Genomic DNA, 22,412 nt, shown 5'->3' on the forward strand with positions numbered 1-22,412 from the left:
GGGAGCCGGGTCCTTAGCGAGCCGGGTCCGTCCCCGTTTAATGATTTGCATGTGAAGCCCCGCCTCTGGACCCCTAGTGAGCCTGTCTCTGCTCCCCACCTTATGATTTGCATGTGCTGCCACACCCCCTGGGTCCCCGGGGTAGTCGCCCTCGGAAAACAAGACAAACTGCAGGCTCAGGACCGAACTTCGTCACCCAGACTTGACGCTGCTGCCGCCCTCGCCCTCCGGCAGACACACTTTCGGGGGAACAAAAGGCCCTCCTCCAGTGGACCACGCCTTTTCCACTTTCCTGTGATGCTGCTCCCAGGGAAAAGGGCAGGGTCCACTGCACTTGGCCCGGCCGCTGGAGCGAGTCAGGCCGCGCAGGACCGCTTCCGGTCGGTAGCGGCACTGTCAACAGGATGAATGAATGAGGCTGTGGGAACGGCCCGTCGGGACCCAGTCCCTGGGAGGGGTCCTCCTAAACACGTCCCCGAGCTCTCTTAAAGGGGCTGCAACCCATGACTTCAGGCCCATCATCCGACCTCGCCCTGGCGGGTCTGGTTTCTGCGGGGACCAGAGCTCCAGATGACATACCAGACTCTTAATGGCGCCGGGACCCCATCACCCCCTTTTCACACGTGCAAAGTGAACAGACAGAATCTGGGCACAGAAGTTGGCCGTTTATGTATAAAGAAGTGGGGTGCCGGACGGCAAGGGCGCGAGGAACTGGGAGCCTACAGGCCGATGACGTCGTCCAGCTCGAGGTCCGCGTTGGTGCGGCAGCGGGCCCTGGGGTGCTGCTCCCCAGAGCCGGGGTCCGCATCGGGCTTGGCGGCAGCAGCCCCTGGGCGCTCCGCGTCCATGACGCCCAGCACGGCGTCCAGCATGGAGGGGCCCAGATCCAGGTGGAAGGACAGCAACGGGTCAGTGGGTGCGGGCGCGCGGAGGGCGGACGGCGGGTGCTGCGGCACGGCGGGCGGTGGTGCGAAGCGCGGGGCCCCTGCGGGGGACACCCGGGGCTCAGGGGGCGGCCCCCCGCCGTGGCGGCTCAGGAATGACGTGTCCCCGAAGGCGTCGCCACCTCGCCCCACGTGCAGCGTGTGCCGGAAGTCGCCGAGTGGCGCGGAGATGGAGAGGGCGCCGCGCTCTGGCCGCTTCTTGGGCTGCGCGGGGCCCAGCTGCTTCAGCACAGGCATCTGCAGGGTAGGGACGTGTCAGCCCGGCCTCCATCCGGAGGGAGCGCCCTAGCCCTAGGCCTGCCGACCCCCAGCGAGGGGTCTAGGCAGCCATTCCCAGGACGCCCTCCACAGGGACAGGATGATGGTGGAGGGATTATTACTATTTTATAGGTGGGAAAACAAGCTCCCAGAGGCCCCGAGGTCGCATCTGCCTGATTCACATCTCAGACTCAAGTTTAGGTCTGCCCATCACCACATGCTGTGCTGATTCCACTAAGAACTAACATTTGAGCTTCTTTGAGGCCAGGCAATGAACAACCTTCAAGAGTGCTTCCCAAACTTGACAGAAACTCCAGCTCCTCACACATGGAGATTCCTGAAGACAGGGCTGGCTGCATCCAGTGGGTGCAAAGGGCACCATGCCTAGGGCCCACACATTTTCAGAGGCCAGCGAAAACGTGGAAATGTTTGAATTTATTTTTAAATGTGTGCAATGCATTATTTTTATTATATATATATATATATATATATATATATATATATATATATATATATATATATATATATATATATATATGTCTTTGTAACAGTGCAGTTTTAAAATACAATTTCATGTATACGAAGGGGCCCATAAAGGCTTTGGCTGGAGCACACAAAAATCGTGACTGTAGGCCTGTCTGAAGATTCTAAGTCGGGAGTTTTAGGGTGGACTTGGGAATCTGTATACAGGCACAGCATGTCTTAATTTGAATTATTTGATTTTGAAAGAAACAAAGTCTCACTTTTTGTAAGATAATGCAGATTTATCTATGTTAAAAAATGGCAAAGTGGCATAAATTTGAATCTGGCAGTTTGTGAACTGTAAACTAACTAGATGCCCTCTTGCCATGTGGCTGCAGCGATTCATGATAAACAGAAATGTCTGCCAACCTTTGCCCACATCCTGGAACTTGCCTGTTTTCATGGAATTCTGGGAGGGACTCTGATGACCTTGTGCCTTGGTAATAACAGTCACTGTTATAATGAACGACTTTCTTTCTATTTGAATTGAGGCCCCACCCTTTGCCAGCTGTATGAATTATGTCATCTCTCTCTGTTTCCTATCTGTAAAATGATTAAAATAGCACTAGCTTCCTTGCAGGGCACACAGAAAAGCTCAGTCAAAGAAAACTATATTGAAAATGATATTTGTAACAGTGCCAGCCAATTGTGAGTGCTAGTGTTGGATGGCAGGATATGTGTTCCCAAACAACCACAGTGGAACAAAATTTAGATTTCATAAAATCCTACAAGGGAGACTAAACAGCCAGCATTATTCTTTTAGTAACAAGCACCCTGGGCACTATCAGTGATAATGTGGACAAAAAGTAAAGCCAAAAGGATTCAAAATAATTGTAGATGGACGAGTTGTGAGAACTGCCCTCTACCCTACCCAAACACACACACGCACTTATTTATTTTTCTGGGAAAACTAGTTTTGTTTCACCACCTGTGCAGTGTTTCTCAAATTTCTCTGACCTCCACCTAGATCAACAACTATATTTTTATTGCAACCTGGCACAAAATCACCCCCTGCCCTCCACATAAGGGAAACAAAAATTGTACAAAACAAGACTTACTCTTATAACATGCTAGGCACTTGGATATTTTCAATTCTAATCTATTTTATATTTTTTTAAATGCTGACCTCTGACATTCATTAATGAATATCAATTCATAGTTTAAAGTAAAAAATGCTCTCTCAGTGCCCATTATTACACTGCAGTGAGTTATAGGTGACAAGAGCAATACTCAGAAAGCCAGCTGCCCAGGTTTGGATCTGCCTTTCCCCATTGCTGTGTGGCTTTGAGCAAGTTACTTAACCTTTCTGACCTCATCTCAAAAATGGAATGATACCAGTATGATACTTCATAACCTCTTTGAAAGAATAGGTGAAATATTGCCCATGAAAGTCTTAGCATAGTACCCTGCACACAGAAAATGCTCAATAAATGTTCAGTGGAGTCCCACCTCAGGTCATTCTTTCATGTTCCAGATAAGGAAACACACTCATAGTATGTGACTTGCTGGAGGTCACAAAACCAGCTCTGTGGGTCTTCAGAGCCCAGAGTCACTGCTTTCACTGCCTGCTGCCCTTTAAAGGGACGTCTCTCTGGGAAGCTCTGAGGCACTGCTTCTCCTGGCAAAGCCGTAGTTTGCCCCTTGTCCCATCCTCCTATTTCCCTAACAGGTGATGTCACCGTCATTTTCCAGCACCTGGCAGCACATTAAGATCTTGGTTTCTGACATCAAACACACCTGGGCTGCCATTTCCTTTCTGTAGCACCCTGAACGTCCTCAACCTTAAATCTCAGTTTGCTTGGCTGAAAAACGGGAATCAGGGTGCGTGTACGCTGGGGGTGGTCACAAAGTACACTCAGGATGTTCCCATTTTACTTCCCAGGCACTTATTCTGGGCCAGGCGGGCGCCTACATGCTTTACACAGACGAACAAACTCAAGTAATCCTCAGAACGACCCAAAGAGGAGACCAGTGTTATAATGTCTGATTTACACATGTGGTGGCTGGGGCACAGAGAGGTGAAGTAACACCCTGGGTCACACAGTAGCAAATGTTGGGGGACGGATTTGGATGCCAGCACTTGAATTCCAGAGTATAAGGATGATATTTGATCACTCATAGCCCCCAAAGGATAGGGCAGGCTCTGTGCATCCCATGGAAAGAATGTTTTGATTTGCTAGAAAGGCCAGGGATTCCTACACCCATGACCCTGTTTGGTTCTCTTTTCTTTTTATTTATTCCAGATGAGAACAATGAAGTAAATGTTTTTTGTTTGTTTGTTGTTTTGAATGCCACCTCTTCTGCCAGCTCTGAGACCGTGGGGCGAGTCGCTCCACTTCTCCTAGCCTTGAGCCTCGTGTATTCTTAAAGAGAGGCTCTAATCTCCCTCGAGCAGAGTTCTGTGATGGATGCAATGAGATCATACTCAGAAAAAGTCCGTCACTCGGCCAAAGCTCCTACAGAGGGGCCGTTGTTTGTGACAAACGTGAAGCAGGCAGAGAGGCAATAGCGAAAATGGGACACAGGCCTCCTGCCTTCGCGCCCGGGGCTGAGGCCCTCCTCCCGCCCCCATCCGCCTCTTCCCCTTCCAGCGCGCTCCAGCTGTAGGGGCGGGGGTGGGGGGCACAGCTGGTTCTCTTCTGTCCTCTCCCGGCCCCAGCCCAGCCAGGACAGAGATAACAACCCGCTCCGAATCCGGCCGGACTGGTTCTCAGCCGCGTGGGAGACGCGGCGAGGTGCGGTGGGGCACCCTAAAGGGGAAGACCCCGGTCCCTGGGGGCTGCAGTACGCGATTCCTGAGGCCACGTGGCTGCGGCCCAGACTTCAGCGGCCGCCGTCTCTACGGCCCTAGGTACGCTTCCCTCTGGACCTGACTGGGGACTCCGGCCCACTACTGCCCTCACTTACCTCGTGGTCCTCGTTGAGGGGGGCCCGCGCTGAGGGAGGCCCGCGCGCTCAGGCTCAGTTGAAGCTGGGACCCGGTGTCCTGGGTTCGGAGCCCGCCTCGGCCTCCTGGTCCCAGGCCCGCGCTTTCTTCCTCCTGCCTCCCGGCCGGATCTCACCTGGCAAAGAAAGTGTCACGCGGAACCTGGAAGGGGATCAGAACCCAGGCGTCCCGGCCCACGGTGCCATCTCCTCAGGCCCCCCTCCTGTCCAGGTCCCAGGAGTCCTGGCTGCCAGCTCTTACTCTTCAGCCCAGGAGTCAGGGGTCCCAGTGTCTCCCCCATTCAGACCCAGGAATCCGGGCCCCACCCCTGGCATCGGTCCCTTTTTTACCTGCACCGGGACTGAAATGTCAGCCCCTCTCGGGGGCCATGGTAGAAGCCCAAACGGGCGCGGCGTCACCGCCCAGTCCAGCTCAGTCCGTCTGGGGCAGACAGGGTTAAGGCGCAGGCCCCGCCCAGCTTTCCTTATCCCCCAAAAGTTTGCTTCTAGGATTTAAAGGACTAGAAAGCAGTGGTGGAAAACCTGAGGCCCCTCGGGGCTGAGTGTGGGGGCGGGTGGAGGCCGTGACTGGATGTGCGTGGAGGACACGCAGAGGGGGTGGGGGATGCACAGGGCGCGCCCCCCAATCCGGCCCCGCCCCGTGCCCAGCTTGGAATTTCCTGAAACTGGGGAAGTCTGGGTGTTTGGAACAGTAATTTCTTCCAGATTGCAGCTGTTCTGGGAGTGTATGGAGAGAGAGAGAGAGAGAGAGAGAGAGAGAGAGAGAGAGACAGAGACAGAGAGACAGAGACAGAGAGACAGAGACAGAGACAGAGAGAGACAGAGAGAGACAGAGAGAGAGAGAGACAGAGAGAGAGAGAGAGAGACAGAGACAGAGACAGAGAGACTGCTGAGGAGACTTCTCTGGCTGAAGGTTCCTGCCTGAAGATGCTTGTCCGTAGTCAGGTCAATACAACATTGAGCACCTGAGCGCCTGTGCCTACAGGTGACAAGAAGAGGGTCAGATTTAGGTGTTAGGAACTTCCCTCAGGGGTCAGTGTGAAGATGGGCCTGACACGGAGGACAGCAGAGTCCCCAAGAAGGAGGCTGGCTGGAGGGTGGAGAGGTAGAGGCCTCTGGATGGAGGGAGGAGGCTGGCTCAGTTGTGAGCTGGAACTGGGGTTGTGGGGCTGGAGAGGAGAGAGGTACTTTAACAGGTAACAAGGAAGTGTGGCTTGAACAAACTCTTGAAGGAGTAGTGGTGGGGGAGGGTTATAAATCCTGGAGAGGAGAAAGAAAATTCAGAGCAGGCCTGAAGGCCAGGTGGAGCAGAGGGCACTGAGGCATAAGGTGATGTGTTGTTTGCCTAGAGAGATCAACTCCAAAGCCATCAGGAGCTTAGGCTTTGTCCTGGACACTGCAGGGACCAAAGCTGCAGGGTATGTATGGGACAGAAATAAAGTAGTCAGATCCAGGTGGTGGAAAGTGCCCCACCCCTTCCTGGCTTCCACGTTGAGGCAGGGTGGGCAGGAGCAAGGTTAGAACTTGATTCCAGAGCAAAATTTAAGGTTGGGTTGGGGTGGTCACCCAAAACTCAGTAACCAAGATAAAAAATATATTTCAGAAACAGATTTTTATTAACTATTTTTACTGATGTAGAATTCACAGAACATAAAGTTGACCATTTTAAAGTGGCATTTATTTGATCCATTCCCAGTGCTGTACAAACCACCACCTCTGTGCAGTTCAGGAACATTTCCATCTCCCCCAAAGAAAACCCCATTAGCAGTCATGCCCCATTCTCCCTGCTCCCCCAGCCCCTGGCAACTGTTAGTCTGCTTTCTGTCTCTGAATTTGCCTGTTCTGGATATTTCATATACATAAACTCCTCTGATATGTGGTCTTTTGTGTCTGGCTTCTTTCAAGTAGCCTCATGTTTTCAAGGTTCAGCCACATTGTAGCCTGTGTCAGTGCGTCACTCTTTTTATATCTGAATCATATTCCATTGTAGGGGTAGACCACATTTTGTTTAAGATAAATAGTATCTTAATGCAATATTTTAAAAAAGAATGCAAAAAAAAAAGGTCCATAGTGAACAAAGTACTAAAACTTCAAATGAAGACAGGGTCAGGGTTGCGATGAACTGTATTGGAGCCTGAGGCTAAAGGAAAAATCACACAGATCACGTCTTCATTTAAAAGTTTGACACTTTGCTCCTCTTAGATGTGTCACTTATTCTTTTTGTTCCATTTATTCATTTGCTGCATTACAATGTTATGGGTTGTGGTGACTGAACCTTTGGTTCCCCCTGAATTTTATTTATTTATTTATTTATTTATTTATTTATTTATTTAGCCTCATATTCGAACCCTGGGTCTGAGTTGGGGTGGGGGCCCAAGGATGGAGAGGAAGGTATGGACCAGAAGGGATTCAGGAGGCAGGCTCACTCGGACTTGGGAATGAAAAGGGATGGGGTTGCAGGAGAGAGGAGCCAAGGACAATGCTACTAGTTTTCCATTGCTGCCATCACAGATCACCACAACTCACATGGTTACAACCACCGACATTAATTATCTCACAGTTGCTATTGGGCAGAGTCCAGGTGGGTCCTGTGGGTCTCAGGAGGCCAAAATCAAGGTGCCAGCAGAGCTGTGCCCTTATTTGGACCAGTCCTCTTCCCGACTCAATTCAGTTCCTGGTGGCCATGGGACTGGAATCCTTGGCTCTTAGCTGGGGCTGGTCTGCTCCAGAGGCTGCCTGCATCCTTCTTGTTCTTTCCATGTGGCTCTCCACCAGCAACACTGGGTTGAGTCCCTCTTCTCTTATGCTTGAAATCTCCCTTATTTGCGGGTCTGCTCCTTCTCTCCTGCCTCCAGCCAGGGAAGGATCTCTGCTTTTAGGATTTATGTGATTGATTACATTGGGCGCACCTGAATAACAGGTGTATCAGGATTCTCCAGGAAATAGAACCAGTGGGAGTCATATACATACAGACAGACACATGTATCTCCATATGTATTATTAAGTATAGAATTAAGCTATCTCTCTAGTTAAGATATATATCTTTTTGTATAATATGTATATAGACTACACACACACACACACACACACACACACACACACACAAGGTCGGAAATTAAGTTAGTGAAATTGTTGCAACGATGTTGCTAACCTTTTTTGATGTCAAAGGGATTATTCATTATGAATTTGTACCAACTGGACAAACAATTAGCCAAGTTTACTATTTGGAAGTGCTGAAAAGACTACGTGAAAAGGTTAGATGACCTGAACTTTTCGCCAACAATTCATGGCTCTTGCATCACAACAATGCACCAGCTCACACAGCACTGTCTGTGAGGGAGTTTTTAGCCAGTAACAAATAACTATATTGGAACACCCTCCCTACTCACCTGATCTGGCCCCTAATGACTTCTTTCTTTACCCAAAGATAATGGAAATATTGAAAGGAAGACATTTTGATGACATTTAGGACATCAAGGGTAATACAACAACAGCTGTGATGGCCATTCCAGAAAAAGAGTTCCAAAATTGTTTTGAAGGGTGGACTAGGCGCTGGCATCAGTGCAAATCTTCCTAAGGGGAGTACTTCGAAGGTGACTGTAGTGATATTCAGCAATGAGGTATGCGGCACTTTTTCTAGGGTGAGTTCGCGAACTTAATTGTCTGACTGTGTGTGTGTGTGTGTGTGTGTGTGTGTGTGTGTGTGTGTGTATAGTATATATATATACAGAGGGTGCCCCAAGAAATGTATACACATTTTAGGAAAGGAAAAAACTATTAAAATTGTAATACTCAATACATACAGATAACAAAAGATGAATACAAGTAGGGCCGGCCCGGTGGCTCAGGCGGTTAGAGCTCCATGCTCCTAACTCCAAAGGCTGCTGTTTTGATTCCCACATGGGCCAGTGGGCTCTCAACCACAAGGTTGCTCGTTCAACTCCTCGAGTCCTGCAAGGGATGGTGGGCAGCACCCCCTGCAACTAGAAACGGCAACTGGACCTGGAGTTGAGCTGCGCCCTCCACAACTAAGATTAAAAGGACAACAACTGACTTGGAAAAAGTCCTGGAGGTACACACTGTTCCCCAATACAGTCCTGTTCCCCTTCCCCAATAAGATCTTTAAAAAAAAAAAAAAAGATGAATACAAGTCACGTTTGACTTCGCAATTACAAGAGGTGCTCAAAGTGGTTACCATCAGCGTCCAGACACTTCTGATTATGGTGAACTACTGCTTGAGCAACGTTGACCAGTGTCCACTTGTATACATGTTTTTGGCACACCCTGTGTATATACTGTTTTTCCCCAAAAATAAGACCTAGCCAGGCAATCATCTGTTATGCATCTTTTGGAGCAAAAATTAACATAAGACTCGGTCTTATTTTACTATAAGACCGGGTCTTATAATATAATACCTGGTCTTATATTAAATTTTGCTCCAAAAGATGCGTTAGAGCTGATTGTCCAGCTAGGTCTTATTTTCGGGGAAACACGGTATATATATATATATATATATATATATATATATATATACCAGTAAAATTATATATACCACGGTATATGGTATATATAATTTTACTGGTATATATATATATATATAAATATATATATATATATATATATATATATATCAGTAAAAGTACATATATATATATGTACTTTTACTGATTAGCAAGTAGTACATATCCATATATATTTGGTAATGAATATGTATTTAAGTATTACTTGGTAATCAGTAAGTTACCTATATCTAAGTAATATACACACACACGTGTATATGTTTTACTGCAAGGAATTAGATTTTGCAATGCTAGGTGCGGGCAAGCCCCAAATCTGTAGGGCAGACTGGAAACTCAGGCAGGAAAGGATGCTGCAGTCTTGAGGCAAAATTTCTTCATCCTCAGGCCTTTCAACTAATTGGCGGAGGCCTGCCCACATCCTCAAGGGTAATCGCCTTTCCTTAGAGTCAACTGATTGTAGGTGTTAACCACAGCAATACCTGGGTTTGTGTTTGGTTCAATGACCAGAAACTATATAGCCTGGCCAAGAGGACACATAAAAGGGAACCATCACACCAGGATAATCTCCCCATTTTGAGGTCTGTCACTTTAATCACACCTGCAAAGTCCCTTTACCAGGTGATGCAACGTATTTATAGGTTTCAGGGATTCATGCCTAGACATCCTTAGAGGTGCATTCTGTCTACCCTATGACCCTAAGAGGGCAAGTCCTTTGGGATGTGAGGCCACCACTAAGGTGGAGAACTGGGAGGAGGAGCAGGTGTTTGAAAGTGCTGGAGACCATGTCCAGGAGAGACTGAAGCAGAGCCAGCTTTGTGGGTGAGTGACCTGTGCAGCCAGGTGGGGCCTGACCTTCGTGCTTCTTCCACAGTGACTCCCACTCGGACTCTGACAGTTCCTACTCAGGGAATGAGTGTCAGCCTGCGGGCCGCAGGAACCCACCCCCCAAGGGCCGGGGGGGTAGGGGGGCCCACATGGATTGCAGCCGAGGCAGGGCACAGCGTGGGAAGAGGTGAGTCTCAGTGGGTGACCAGGGAGGAGGGACTGTGCCCTTGGGGAGTGTCGGGGAGGCACGTGGCTGCTGTGGCTGAGGCGTCGATGCCTCTACTGGCTGCCTCCCAACCCAGGCACGACCTGGCTCTCAAGCGCAGCCGCAAGAGGATGGTGGCCCTGGAGTGTGAGGACCCTGAGCGCGAGCTGAAGAAGCAGAAGCGGGCGGCCCGCTTCCAGCACGGACATTCCCGCCGCCTGCGCCTCGAGCCCCTGGTGCTGCAGGTGGGCGGCCTGGAGAGCAGCGGGGCTGACCCTGACTGGCAGGAGCTGCAGATCGTGGGCACCTGCCCTGACGTCACCAAGCACTACCTGCGTCTCACCTGCGCCCCTGACCCATCTACTGTGCGCCCTGTCCTGGTTAAGTGCAGGTGGGAAAGGTGGGTCATCCGTGTGAGCCCAGCTGGCCAGGTGGGCACTGAGGTGAACTGAAGACCTGAGTGTTGGGTGTGTGGCTTCGTCACTCAGCCTCTGGGCTTTCATGGCTTTGAGAAGGAGAAGGACCCCAGCGTCCTCCGCTGAGGCCCTCGGGATGATCCAGTGAACACTGTGTCCCAGGTGCATGCTTGCTGGGTGCTGGAGTGGGAACCGGGCCCGGACACACTTACCTGTGCTGTGCTGTGACTCAGAGGCTATAACCATGCAGTGACCAGTGCACCCAGGGTTGGGGTTTTGACATCAGGAAGGATTTCCAAAAACCAAAGCACTTTGAAAGAGCACCATCTAGGTTCAGAGGGAGAGAGGAGAGACCCAAAGAGGGTAAAGATGGAGAGAGAGTGACCTAGAGAAAGACAGAGACACATACGCAGAGAAAGAGATGTACAGTCAGAGAGAAGAGCAGAGGCCCCAGGAAGACAGAGACACAATTACACACCTGCACAACACAAACATGGAGAGGGAGAGATTTAATGAAGAGGCACACATGGCACAGACAGACAGAAGTGTGTGGGGGTGTCGCGTCCAGTGCAACACGGGCAGTGAGGGTGCGAGAAGGGGCGGTTTGGGTTAAGTTTTTTAGAAAGAAACAAACAGAGACTTAATGCAGTTAAATCTCTCCGAAGGCCAGGGGTCTCTCAGTCTCAGAGGACTGGAGCCCAGAATATGGCCGACTGGGGGTTTTTATTGACTAGGTATGCAAAAACAAGAGAAAGCAACATTGTTTCATACACGGTCTCTGAAACTCACACATCATAACAGAAAAATATTTATCTCAATCACCCTTTGTCAGTCAACAGCTGAAGCACAACATCCCACCATGTCCTAATTAAGGTATGTACCTTCTCAGGGTCAGAAGGGTCAAGTCTCTTATTTTGTAAGTTCGGTTGAGCTAAGTGGAGAGAACTGATTTTTGTTGTTTTTGTAACTTCTCTCACAAACAGGTGCCAGGGAAAAGGCAGAGCCGGCAACAGCTTTTCCCAGGCAGGGGGAAGGGGAGGCAAGGCCCCTTCCCATATCCTTCTAAGGCAGCTCATTGGGGTCCCCACTCGGTTCAGCCTGGCTTAGGTTGTGTCTCCCGTGAGATATCTTACCCGTCTTTGGCTGCAAACCATCTTTTGGGGACCAGACAGAGAGACATAAGGTGTAAACATAGGGATGGAACAAAGACCCAGAAAGGCACAGTCTCACAGACTCTTCTTTCCTTAAGGAAAGACATGGGGGGACAGTTGGCTAGGCTGTTGTGTGACTACAGGGGGGAGTAGATAGTGCAATGTAGAGATGAGTGCAGAAACACAAACACCCCAACATAAAAGCAGACGGCATGACAAAAGCCTCTGAGGACAGAGAGACCTATAGATTCAGATCCCTAACAGTAAAAGGGGTGGAAACTCAGAGACAGGCCAGGAAAGACAGGCTGAGTGCCAGCTAGAGGGATGGAGACCAACACAGACTGAGACAGTGACAGAGAAGAAACCCAGGGAGGAAGACAGAGTCAAAGATGCAGCAATGTGGGCAGGAGAGACAGCAAGAGCGAGAACGAAAGACAGAGAGGGGAGGGGAGGGGAGGGGAGGGGAGGGGAGGGGAGGGGAGGGGAGGGGAGGGGAGGGGAGGGGAGGGAAGGGAAGGGAGAAGGAGGAGATACACACAGACAGAAAGGGAGAGAGAGACAGAGACAGAGAGATGCAGAGGGAAGCAGAAAAGAGGAAGTAAGTTAGGACCATTTCAATAGAGAGAGCCCCAGGAGAAGCCGACATGCTAGTGAGTGGACTGCAGCTAGTCTGGCACGTCCAAGAATAGCTGAGTTCTGTCTCTGGAGCTCCCTGTGATGTGTCTCAGCTTCCTCCTTCTTCAGGTGAGCTGTCTGACAGTGACCCTGTCTCCCAGTGACTCTGCCCCCTGCGCTCAGATTATCTGCAGTTCCCTTCTCCTCTGCCCTCAAACCTCACCAGGAAAAGTCCTTGGGGGCCTATTGCAGGTTCTGTGAAAGAAAGAGGTATCTTGGTACAATTAGAAAAGCTGAGGAAATAGGAAAGGACCAAGAGATAATGACTGCAACTCGTGACCATAGTACCATGAGCCTCAGTCTTCCATCTGGGGGTGGTGGAGGAGATTCCTAAAGTCCTTCCTGCCTTGACAGTAAATGTGGGCAGGTGGGATCGTGGCAAGAACCCACACATTGGCATCAGACAGGCTTGGCTTTGAGTCCCAGTCCCAACAACTTTGCCATGTGGCCCCAAGCAAGTCACTTTTTAACTCAGTGTCAGTTTCTTCACCTATGTCAGATGTCTAAGGGTCGTCTCCATAATCCATGAAAGTAGCTATCATTACTGAACACAGGAGGTTTATCAGTCTGTGTCAAGGCACATAACCATTAGGGTGATTTTGGTGATCATGGCAATAATAGTAACAAAATCTCACACTCTTGATGAATGCTAACTGTATGTTGCCCACTTTACTCCACACATCACACATACAAACTAGTTTCTCACCAAAACCCTGTGAAGTAGGTCCTAGCACGATCCTCATTCTACAGAGGACAAAATAGAGGCATGTGGGTGACTTTCCCTAAATTACATAGTTAACAAGGTGCAGAGCTATGATCATACCCCAGGCTGCCTGGCTCTAGACCTTTCCTTCCTATGTGAGGCAGAATATAATAATCTCTGACCATGAATCTTCCAAAGATTCCTATGAAACAGACACCATCATTATTGCCATTTTACAGGAAAGCAAAGTGAGCCTCAGAAGGCAAAATGATATTCCCGAGGGCACAGCGCTAGCAAGAGGCACATCTAGGTTTGAAACCGGTTTGCTGTGAGCCCATCTGTTACATTTTGGAGCCACCCAATGGTTGGCATCCTGAACCTGGTCAGGTAAGAGACGTTCTGCAGTAAATAGGGGAGAACTAATGTTATTGGACACCCTGGGCTGTTCCAATGCTTGTGATGCTGAGTGTAGAGCCAACACCATGAACTCCCGAATTCTGTCCCCACTTGAGATCCACGGATTGTGAGGGGAGTCTGGACTGATGCCAACTACTGTCATCCCCTAGTATTTTTCCAACTTATTCTCCTGCTCTGACTGAATATCTTTTATTAGATTCCTGCATGGAGACTATATAGGAAAACCAAAGGTGGGGGGCTCAGCCAATGCAAAATTGCCAGCTGGGATAAGAGAAAATGATGTTGCCCCCCATAGGATCTGACCATGGTGCTGAAACTCGATTCAAACAGCAAAAGACCCCATCAGAACCATGGACAGCGACAGCCGCCACTGCCCCCTCCCCCCTCCCCCCTGGGTTGGGTCCTGATGGGTGAATTAGGGAGAGTATCTAGTTACAGGTCCAGAGGTGTTGGGGACACCCAGAGAAGGAGACACAAGTTTTCAGGAGTCAGGGAGGCTCAACACATAGATGAGGGTCAGCTTGACCACAGAATGCTGTCATCTGGAAAAGACAATTCCCCCCCACACACACACTCTACACTGGGGCAGGCAGAGAGGAAGCACAAATGGAAGCACCCTGGACTTGGATTAGTCATAATATTGTCTTCTCTGCATATGTTATGAATACACACTATGAGTGCAATGAGAATACCCTCATAAAACGTCAGGGCAGTGCTGCCTGCTTTACAAACATTACATCATTACATTTCTTTTTCTCATTGAGTAAAGTTCACATAACATAACATTAACCATTTAAGAGTGGATACCCAAATCAATAATGTTGTAAAGATTTTGTAGGGTATCTGATGGATACTTGTCTCATTAGGGAGACCACCTCAGGGATGATGTAGATGCCTGATCACTGCACTGTACACCTGAAGCTGAAGCTGAACAATAGTGAATGTCAACTATAATTGTGTGTGTGTGTATATATATATATATATATATATATATATATATATATATATATATTTACAAGAAGCAGAGTACAGCATTAGGAATAGAGACAGTGGAAATGTAATGGCTGAATGCGATGTCAGAGGGGTAGTGGATGGGGGGAGAGGGATTGTCACTGTGTGAGGGATATAAATGATAAATGTCTAACTATTACATTGTTTTTTGCACCTGAAACTAATAAAAAAAAGTTGAAAATAAATAAATAATAAATAAATAAAAGTGCATACCCGTAATTCAGTGGCATTGGGTACATTCATAATCTTGTGCAACAATCATATATATATATATATGTAATTATGGAGGCTGGCAAGTCCAAAATCTGAAGGATAGGCTGGCAGTCTGGAGACCTAGAAGAGCGGATGTTGCAGTTCAAGTTCAAAGGCAGCCTGCTGGCAGAATTCCTTCTTGCTCAGAGGAGGTCAATCTTTTGTTCTATTGAGCCCATCAGCTGATTGGATGACGCCCACCAACATTATGGAGGGCAATTTGCATTACTCAAAGTCTGCCAATTTAAATGTTAATGTCATCCACAAACACCATTACAAAAATGTCTAGAATAATGTTTGACCACAGAGCTGACCCTCACCCAGCCAAGTTGACACAAAGTTAACCATCACAAGTCCACCCTTTGTCAACTTGGCACCCATTACATCTCCTTAATTCACACTTAATCTCCAGATAAAGATAATAACAGGGTATATACTTCCACCTAATGTGATACTACTATCCTGCGAACAACAAACCGAAAATGCGCTATCCTGTTCCCTAGAACAGGGTGCAAAGTCTTTGGGTGATGTTTGCTCTTTTCCTTGAAATCCCATAACTCAAATACTGTGCAGTAAAGCTTAACAATGCTTAAATGTTATGATACAGAGTCAATAAATTTTGTGTTACATGATAAGGGAATAAGAGAGAAGAAAACAAAGATATATATATATATATATATATATATATATATATATATATATATTCATAACAAAATAAGGAGGAAATACTCATGGCAATTACAGCACTCGTTTCTGTAACTAGTCACATAGTTTTGGCTGCAATGTATTAACTACCTTCTTCCACTGCCCATTCCATATTCTCTTTGCCCTGGGTAAGCACCTCAGCTGGTCTTGGTTTCTTACCTTGTGGGGTGACTCAAATCTTCATTCCTGAAGGGTCTAGGCTGCTAGTAGTCTTGCTTGAATTGTTTTGGTTTTCCATTGACCTTAATTGCAGGGGATGGTTATACATAGACGCCCTGAGAGATCTCCTGTATCCCAGACATGCTCTTCCATACCTCTATTGTGGATAGCAATCCAATTTCCCCTTGGTAATCAGGATCAAATCCCCCAGCAAGCACAGTAACTCCCTCCTTTGCCTGTTGATTCAGAGCCATGAGGAGCCCAAAGTGGCTGGGCAGCCATCTTAACTTCCTGTTCAATGGAATAATTATTGTGTCTCCTGGTGGAAGCATTCCTCCCTTTGGAACTAAGACCTCTAGGCCAGCAGAGCATAAGGTCGCAGGTACAGAAGGCACAAATTTTGCTAGTGGGTCAGTAGGGGTAATAGCAAGCAGTGCCATTCCTATTTCTACCCCTCTCCCAGCTCAAAAAGAGACAGAATTCTCCCTCCTTCCCCTTTTTGTTCTGTTGGGGCCTCTGGGGATTGGGTAGTGCTGCCCACACTGGGGAGGGTGGCTCATTCATTCCACAGAATCAAAGTTAATCTCCCCCAGAAACCCCTCCCAGACACACCCAGAAAACAGTGTTTTATCAGCTCTCAGGGCCCCACGCCCAGTCCATTGATGAAAATAATCAGGTGCATTTCCCGTGTCAACATAAGAAATGTCCAAACCTGTAGGGAATTTTTATGAGTTTATTTGAGCCAAACTGATGACATGTTTCAGGGAGAAAGATCTCAAATGCTCCAGAGAATGACAGTTTTGCAGCTTCTTTAATGCATTTGAGATTAGGAGGGACTGTAAAGAAGATCAGATTACAGGATAGTTAAGATGATGTGCTCTTTTGAGGGTGGCAGTGCTTTAGAAGGAAAGGTTTGAAAGGGGACATTTCAAAGGTGTGTTAAATGAGATGCACAGAAACAAAGGACTTGCTGGAGGCAAAGCTAAACCTTCTACTAAAGCAAGTGTAGGCCTGGGGCGAGACTCCCCGCCCTGACCTGCCCAGCTAGGAATCTACGATCAGATCACCCTATGGGGTTATTTTCCTTAGACCCCTTTTTTTGTCACACCCCTAAACTCTGGCTTGTCTGCTTCAGATCCGAGGTAGACAGGTGAGTACAGGGCTCCTGAGCAGAGAGGCTGCAGAGGCTGCATTCATAGAGAGAGGAATCCTGAGAGTTCTACAACCCCTGCCCACAGCACAGACGGCTCAGTGAAAAGACGTCCTGAGTCCAGGCAGCAAGGACACAGTGGGAAGAGACATGGTTTGGGAGAAATTTAAAATAAGACAGAAACCTCTCCCATCTCGTGGGATTGGTGGGGAGAGGAGGGGGGCTCAGGGAGAAGACAGAAGAGCCCAGGTCAGGACTAGTCTTTTCTACTTGACCCTCTGACCTGCCAGACACAGGAGGCAGGACAGGGCCATGGGATGCAGGGACATTCCTGTCTGGAAGGACGTCCCTCCTGCTTCGTGGCCCCAGGTGCCACCTGGAGGACAAGCCATGATGAGCACTCCTGGTGGCTCAGCGTGGCCAGGTGGAGGGGGCTCTACCATGCATTGGGACCCCCAAATCCCCTGAGGTGTGTTGGGGTGAACGCTGGGGGGGGGGGGCGTCAGGGGGTCCCGTGTGGTAGGAGGGAAGATCCGACCTAGATCAGATGGGGCAGGAGTGGATGTTCGGACACGTCCTCTGAACCCCTGGGATACAGTGGACATTGAGATGACCAGGAGGTTCCCCAGGTCCTGAGGGAGCAGACGGAGAGTGGACCCCATGACCTCTGGGCACAGACATCAGCGGGGCCTCCAACAACCTGAAGAAGAGACTGCACAGGCCCAGTCAGCTCAGACCCAGGGTCCAACGGGAGGACACAGAGCCGTTCATCCCCCACTGGTCACATTGGCCACCTGCTCCCTGCACCCTGGACGCATCCTGGGAAGCAGCAAGGAGAGGGGTCCCTGGAAGACGGAATTTAACTGAAGGAGTGTTTGCAGTGATTGGGAAGGGCTGTGTGTGCATGTGTGAGAGAGACTGTGTCTGTGTGTCTGTGTGTCTGTGTGTGTGCCCTCTCTTATTAAGTGGGGCAGTTCCTGAGTAGGATCAGATCAATGATGGACAAAACAAAGCCTTGTTTTTCTGCTGAACTTCATTTCATCATGTTCTGCTACACACACACACACACACATATGTACACACACCCATGCACACACATAGGTAGACACACATGCACACACATATACACACACATACAAACACATGCACACACACCCATGCACACACAAACACACACACATGCACTTACACAACCCACTGCAGACCTGTGATGGTCTATTTACTGACACGCAGTACTCTGTAACTTCTGCAGGTTTCATTTCCCCAAGAAATGGCGTATACCCGTAGTGCTTTTAACGATGCTTCAGTGAAATAAAGTTGAAACTGGAGGTCAACCGAGCCCAGGGCTCTTGCTGCCTGCGCCGCTCAGCCAATAGACGGGAGTCGGGTTGTAGAATAAGCATTTATTATCAGAGCACCAGTGGTCTGAGAAGGCAGTGAGTTAACACCTCCAAAAACTGCCTTCACATGCTCAGACTGGGCATGGGGTATTTAACGGAAAATCTGGGCCTTCCTCCAGAGGCTGTGTGAGTGATAGTCCGGAGATCTGCGTGGAGCCTTCCCTCTGGCGATGCGGCTCTCCTTCTGGTCATCAACCCTGGAGCAGTGATGACAGTAACCTGGGAAGAATGCTAGGCCATAGAGATTGTGATCAGTAAGCAAGGGGCATTAATCATAAGTTTCAGGGTAATTTTCTACAACAGGGAACTGGGTGTGACAGGGGACACTGTGAGCTCAAGCCTCAGGGGGATGACCTAATGTTAAGCTCTAGGCAGGTCAAGGAACGGTGAGGCCGGGGATGCAGCAAGGCCTCTACTATAGGGGTGCTGATCTAATACTAAGCTATAGGTCAGGGAAAAGTGAGGCCTGTTCTGTGTGGGTTGCAACTGGGCCCTGTTTCAATTCCCCACTGTCAAAAGGCAAGGTCCATATCTATGAGACCAGCTTGAGGTGAAATTAGTTGCTGTGACATTGAAGAAAGTCTCAAGCCTCTGGTGTCTGTCGGGCCTTTGGTAGCCAGCTGGCAGCAGACCTATAAGCGAGGGCACATTGAGCACAGAAGCAAGACATAAGCCCTACAATTATAAACAAAAGAAAAATGAGAGATGCTTCCCTTAAACCGCAAGGTTGGGGAGCCAGGAGATAAACTGGGATAGACCCAAACCAAAAAAAAACACCTTCTCTCTGATATTAGATACGAGATCATGAATTTTTTTAACCTTCCCTCAATTAATTGGGAGTTTTCGGTAGGGTTAAAACAGCAAAGTCCTGGGCTGGCCCGGTGGCTCAGGTGGTTAGAGCTCCGTGCTCCTAACTCCAAAGGCTGCCGGTTCAATTCCCACATGGGCCAGTGGGCTCTCAACCACAAGCTTGCCAGTTCAATTCCGAGTCCTGCAAGGGATGGTGGGCTGCTCCCCCTGCAACTAGAAAACGGCAACTGGACCTGGAGCTGAGCTGCGTCCTCCACAACTAAGACTGAAAGGACAACAACTTGACTTGGGAAAAAGTCCTGGAAGTACACACTGTTCCCCAATAAAGTCCTGTTCCTCTTCCCCAATAAAATCTTTAAAAAACAACAACAACAGCAAAGTCCTTTGAATTCCTCACATCCATGGTTGTGACTTAGCAACAAATAATCTATAGCGGTGAGATTTTCAAGAACGGCCTCTCTAACTTGTCCTCGTTCTTCCCCGAAAGCATGGAAGGCCTAAGAGGTGGCATTCAGGGCTTTTACCATAGAGCAGGCCATTCTGCTTATTTCTATGTTCAGTGCAATAGTCATAACTGGCATCACAAAGAGAGATAAGGCTGTGTATTCAATTGGACTAAACAAGTGTAGTTCGCTACTGCAGTCAAGGCCTAGAGCAATTTCCCTGTGATTGTCTGGTTGGTGGGGTCTCTGTGGCAGAAAAACAGTAAGTCTTCCCAAGGGGCAAGGCCCTCCTGAACTATTGGTAGGCACATAAGAATAGACAGTTCTTCCACAGCTGAGGAACTTAACATGTCCATTGGCATAACTTAATAAGATGGTGGAACTGCAGTTTAGTTCTGCGTCGGCTGTAACAACAAAACAAGAGTGGGTACAACCAGTAAACAACACAGTCCTCTGCTGGGGTCACAGCTGAGACCTTGAAGGAAAACATAGCTTTGTCCTTCCTGGTGACGACAGGACCCCAGTGATAGATGTCAGAGTATGATATACACTTGTCAATAGATTGGAACATTGTGTGATTCCTGATAGTCCCTAGTGGGGTACAAACTCCTATTAAGCAGGAGGTGAAGGTCTGTGCTACATACGTCCCTCCTGAAAGGCAAAATCAGAGCTATTAAGTACATGTTTAGCCAGATAGGCCCAGACATTTTTATTCCTTGCAAGTGGTATTGGTCCCTCCAAGGAACATCCTAGGAGAACTGCCATGAGAACAAGTATTTGAGGTCCCCTAAGGGCGTAGATTTCCATGTTGCAGTATCTTCTCTTCTGTCTTCCAGTTCTGTCTTCTTTATTCTGGTGTAGTTAATCCCTCAAGTTTGGTGGCTGAGTTTGTGGTCAGCAGCACAATCCAAGGTTCGGTCCACTGTTCGTTTAGCTGGTCTGCAGGTCCTTGGTGTTTCCGGGTTTTGAGCAGTATTTTGTCTCCCATCTTGAAAGGATGGTAGGGTCCCTCTGATGGGGCCCGTTCCCTGTTAAGAGAAAATCTCTACTACCTGGGTAAGTTCCCTAAGATAATTCCTAACATGTAAATGGTGGTTAAACTCAGATGGAGCTATGTCCCTTAGGGCCTGGAATGGTCTCCCATAAACAATTTCAAATGGGCTTAATTTAACCCTGCTTTGGGGAGCCACCCAGACCCTCAGTAGGGCAAGTGGTAGTGCTTAAGTCCATGGTAGCTGAATTCCTGGCAGAGTTTTGCTATGGCCTTTTTAACGATATGATTCATTTTTTCTATTTTGCCTGAGGATTGGGGCCTCCATGGTGTGTGAAGTCTCCAGGTAATATTTAGGTGCTTACTCACATTTTGGGTGATGGCTGAGATAAACAATGGTCCATTGTCACTTTGCAGACTTCGGGGGAGTCTGTACCTGAGGATGCTCTCCCAGAGTAGTGCCTTGACTACCTCGGCTGCCTTTTCTGTTCGAGTAGGAAATGCTTCTACCCAGCCTGAGAAAGTACACATGCAAGCAGGTACTGGTAATTTCCCTGTGCCCTGGGCATTTGAGTGAAGTCAATCTGCTAGTCATCAAAGGGCAGCTGGCCTTTGTGTTGACAGCCTTGGCCTCTGGAGTCTGAATGTGCTTTTGGGTTATTTTTCTGGCAAATTGAGCATTTATTGATAATATCTTGAGCTATTTGTGTCAAGTGAATTCCAGTGATTCGGGGGCTACATAATCAAGTAAAGCATCTCTCCCAAAGCGTGTGGCCTGATGTATTTCTTGGAGAATCAATGGCAGGAGTGAGGAGGGGAGGAAGACTTTCCCTTTCAAGTTTATCTTCTGTTCCCTGTGGAACTACTTTGTGTGTAGCCCCTTGGATGCTGCCTCTTGCAGGTCTGTTTCGGAATAGGCAGGCTGATGCTTCTGGAGATCTCTCATGGAAATCAGGGCCATAACTGTATCTAGGTGGGCTGCCTCCTTGGCTGCAAACTCGGCCCATCTGTTTCCTGTTGCCAATTGGTCTCCACCTTTGTGATGCCCCATGCAATGCATTACGGCGACCTGGGTGGGTTCTTGGACAGCCTCAAGTAGATGTAAAATTTCTGAGGTGTGTTTTATTTCTTTCTTCCCAGCTGTAAGGAGGCCATGTTCTTTCCAAATGGCCCCATGTGCACGTAATACTAGGAAAGCAGATTTACAGTCAGTGTAAATATTGACTCGTTTTCCTTTGGCTTGTTTGAGTGCAATGGGTTCAGCCTTCTGGGCGGGCATACCTGCCGATAAAGGTCAGGCCTCTGTCATTTGGTCCAGAGTAACCACCGCATACCCTGCTTTTTGTCTCCCATTGTCAACAAAGCTGTTTCCATCCACAAGAACAGTCCAATCTGGGTCCTGGATGGGCTGGTCCTGTAGATCTGGCCGACTGGAACAGACTAATTCCAGTTGCTATACAATCATGAGTTAATGGTTTGTGGGGAAGGGGTAGCAGTGTTGCTGGATTTAGGACAGAGACAGTCTGGTGGTGGGGGTTCGGACTATCTAGCAGGATGGCTTGATATTTGCGCACCCGTCCAGCTGTTAACCACAGTCTGCCCTTTTGTTCCAGTAGGTGTCAATACCTGGTGTGGCACTAGTACGGTCATTCGCTATCTAAGGGAAAACTTTTCCACCTCCTGGACCAGTCCCTTTGTAGGTGGCAGCTACGGCCCATAGGCAGCTGGGCCATTCCTGCACTTAGAAAGGCAAGCTACTGGCTGCTGAATAGTCCCAATCATCTGGGTTAACATCCGCAGGGCAAAACCTCGTTTCTCATGAACGTACAGGTGGAATGGCTTAGACACATTGGGTAGCCCAAGAGCAGGAGCAGGGCCTAAGAGCCTTTTTAATTTCTGGAAGGCGATT

The 22,412-nt window shown here is 48.5% G+C and overlaps 2 protein-coding genes across 2 annotated transcripts; one reads left to right on the plus strand and one right to left on the minus strand.

The window, feature by feature from the left end:
- Nucleotides 1–644: 644 nt before the first annotated feature.
- On the minus strand, nucleotides 645–5,260 carry CDC42EP5 (CDC42 effector protein 5). The gene is made up of 3 exons (XM_019718648.3): nucleotides 5,001–5,260; nucleotides 4,632–4,786; nucleotides 645–1,181 (listed from the first exon to the last, which is right to left on the minus strand). Exon 3 carries the CDS (start codon nucleotides 1,179–1,181, stop codon nucleotides 720–722), a length of 462 nt encoding a protein of 153 aa, XP_019574207.3. The 5' UTR covers nucleotides 4,632–4,786; nucleotides 5,001–5,260; the 3' UTR covers nucleotides 645–719.
- LOC148757484 (leukocyte receptor cluster member 8-like) lies at nucleotides 4,239–10,814 on the plus strand. Its single transcript, XM_088800723.1, has 4 exons — nucleotides 4,239–4,327; nucleotides 4,384–4,575; nucleotides 10,062–10,202; nucleotides 10,318–10,814. The coding sequence occupies exons 1-4, from the start codon at nucleotides 4,239–4,241 to the stop codon at nucleotides 10,670–10,672; spliced, it is 777 nt and encodes a 258-aa protein (XP_088656849.1). The 3' UTR covers nucleotides 10,673–10,814.
- Nucleotides 10,815–22,412: the final 11,598 nt, after the last annotated feature.

This window comes from Rhinolophus sinicus, chromosome 8, assembly GCF_057876585.1.
Source record: "Rhinolophus sinicus isolate RSI-liver-muscle chromosome 8, RSI-T2T, whole genome shotgun sequence".
Taxonomy (NCBI): Eukaryota; Metazoa; Chordata; class Mammalia; order Chiroptera; family Rhinolophidae; genus Rhinolophus; species Rhinolophus sinicus.

Coding starts and splice junctions, on each gene's coding strand:
- LOC148757484 (XM_088800723.1), top strand. CDS start 4,239: ATGGGACACAGGCCTCCTGCCTTCGCGCCCGGGGCTGAGGCCCTCCTC. Junction 4,328..4,383: donor CCTTCCAGCGCGCTCCAGCT/GTAGGGGCGGGG, acceptor TCCCGGCCCCAG/CCCAGCCAGGACAGAGATAA. Junction 10,203..10,317: donor AGGGCACAGCGTGGGAAGAG/GTGAGTCTCAGT, acceptor CTCCCAACCCAG/GCACGACCTGGCTCTCAAGC.
- CDC42EP5 (XM_019718648.3), bottom strand. CDS start 1,181: ATGCCTGTGCTGAAGCAGCTGGGCCCCGCGCAGCCCAAGAAGCGGCCA.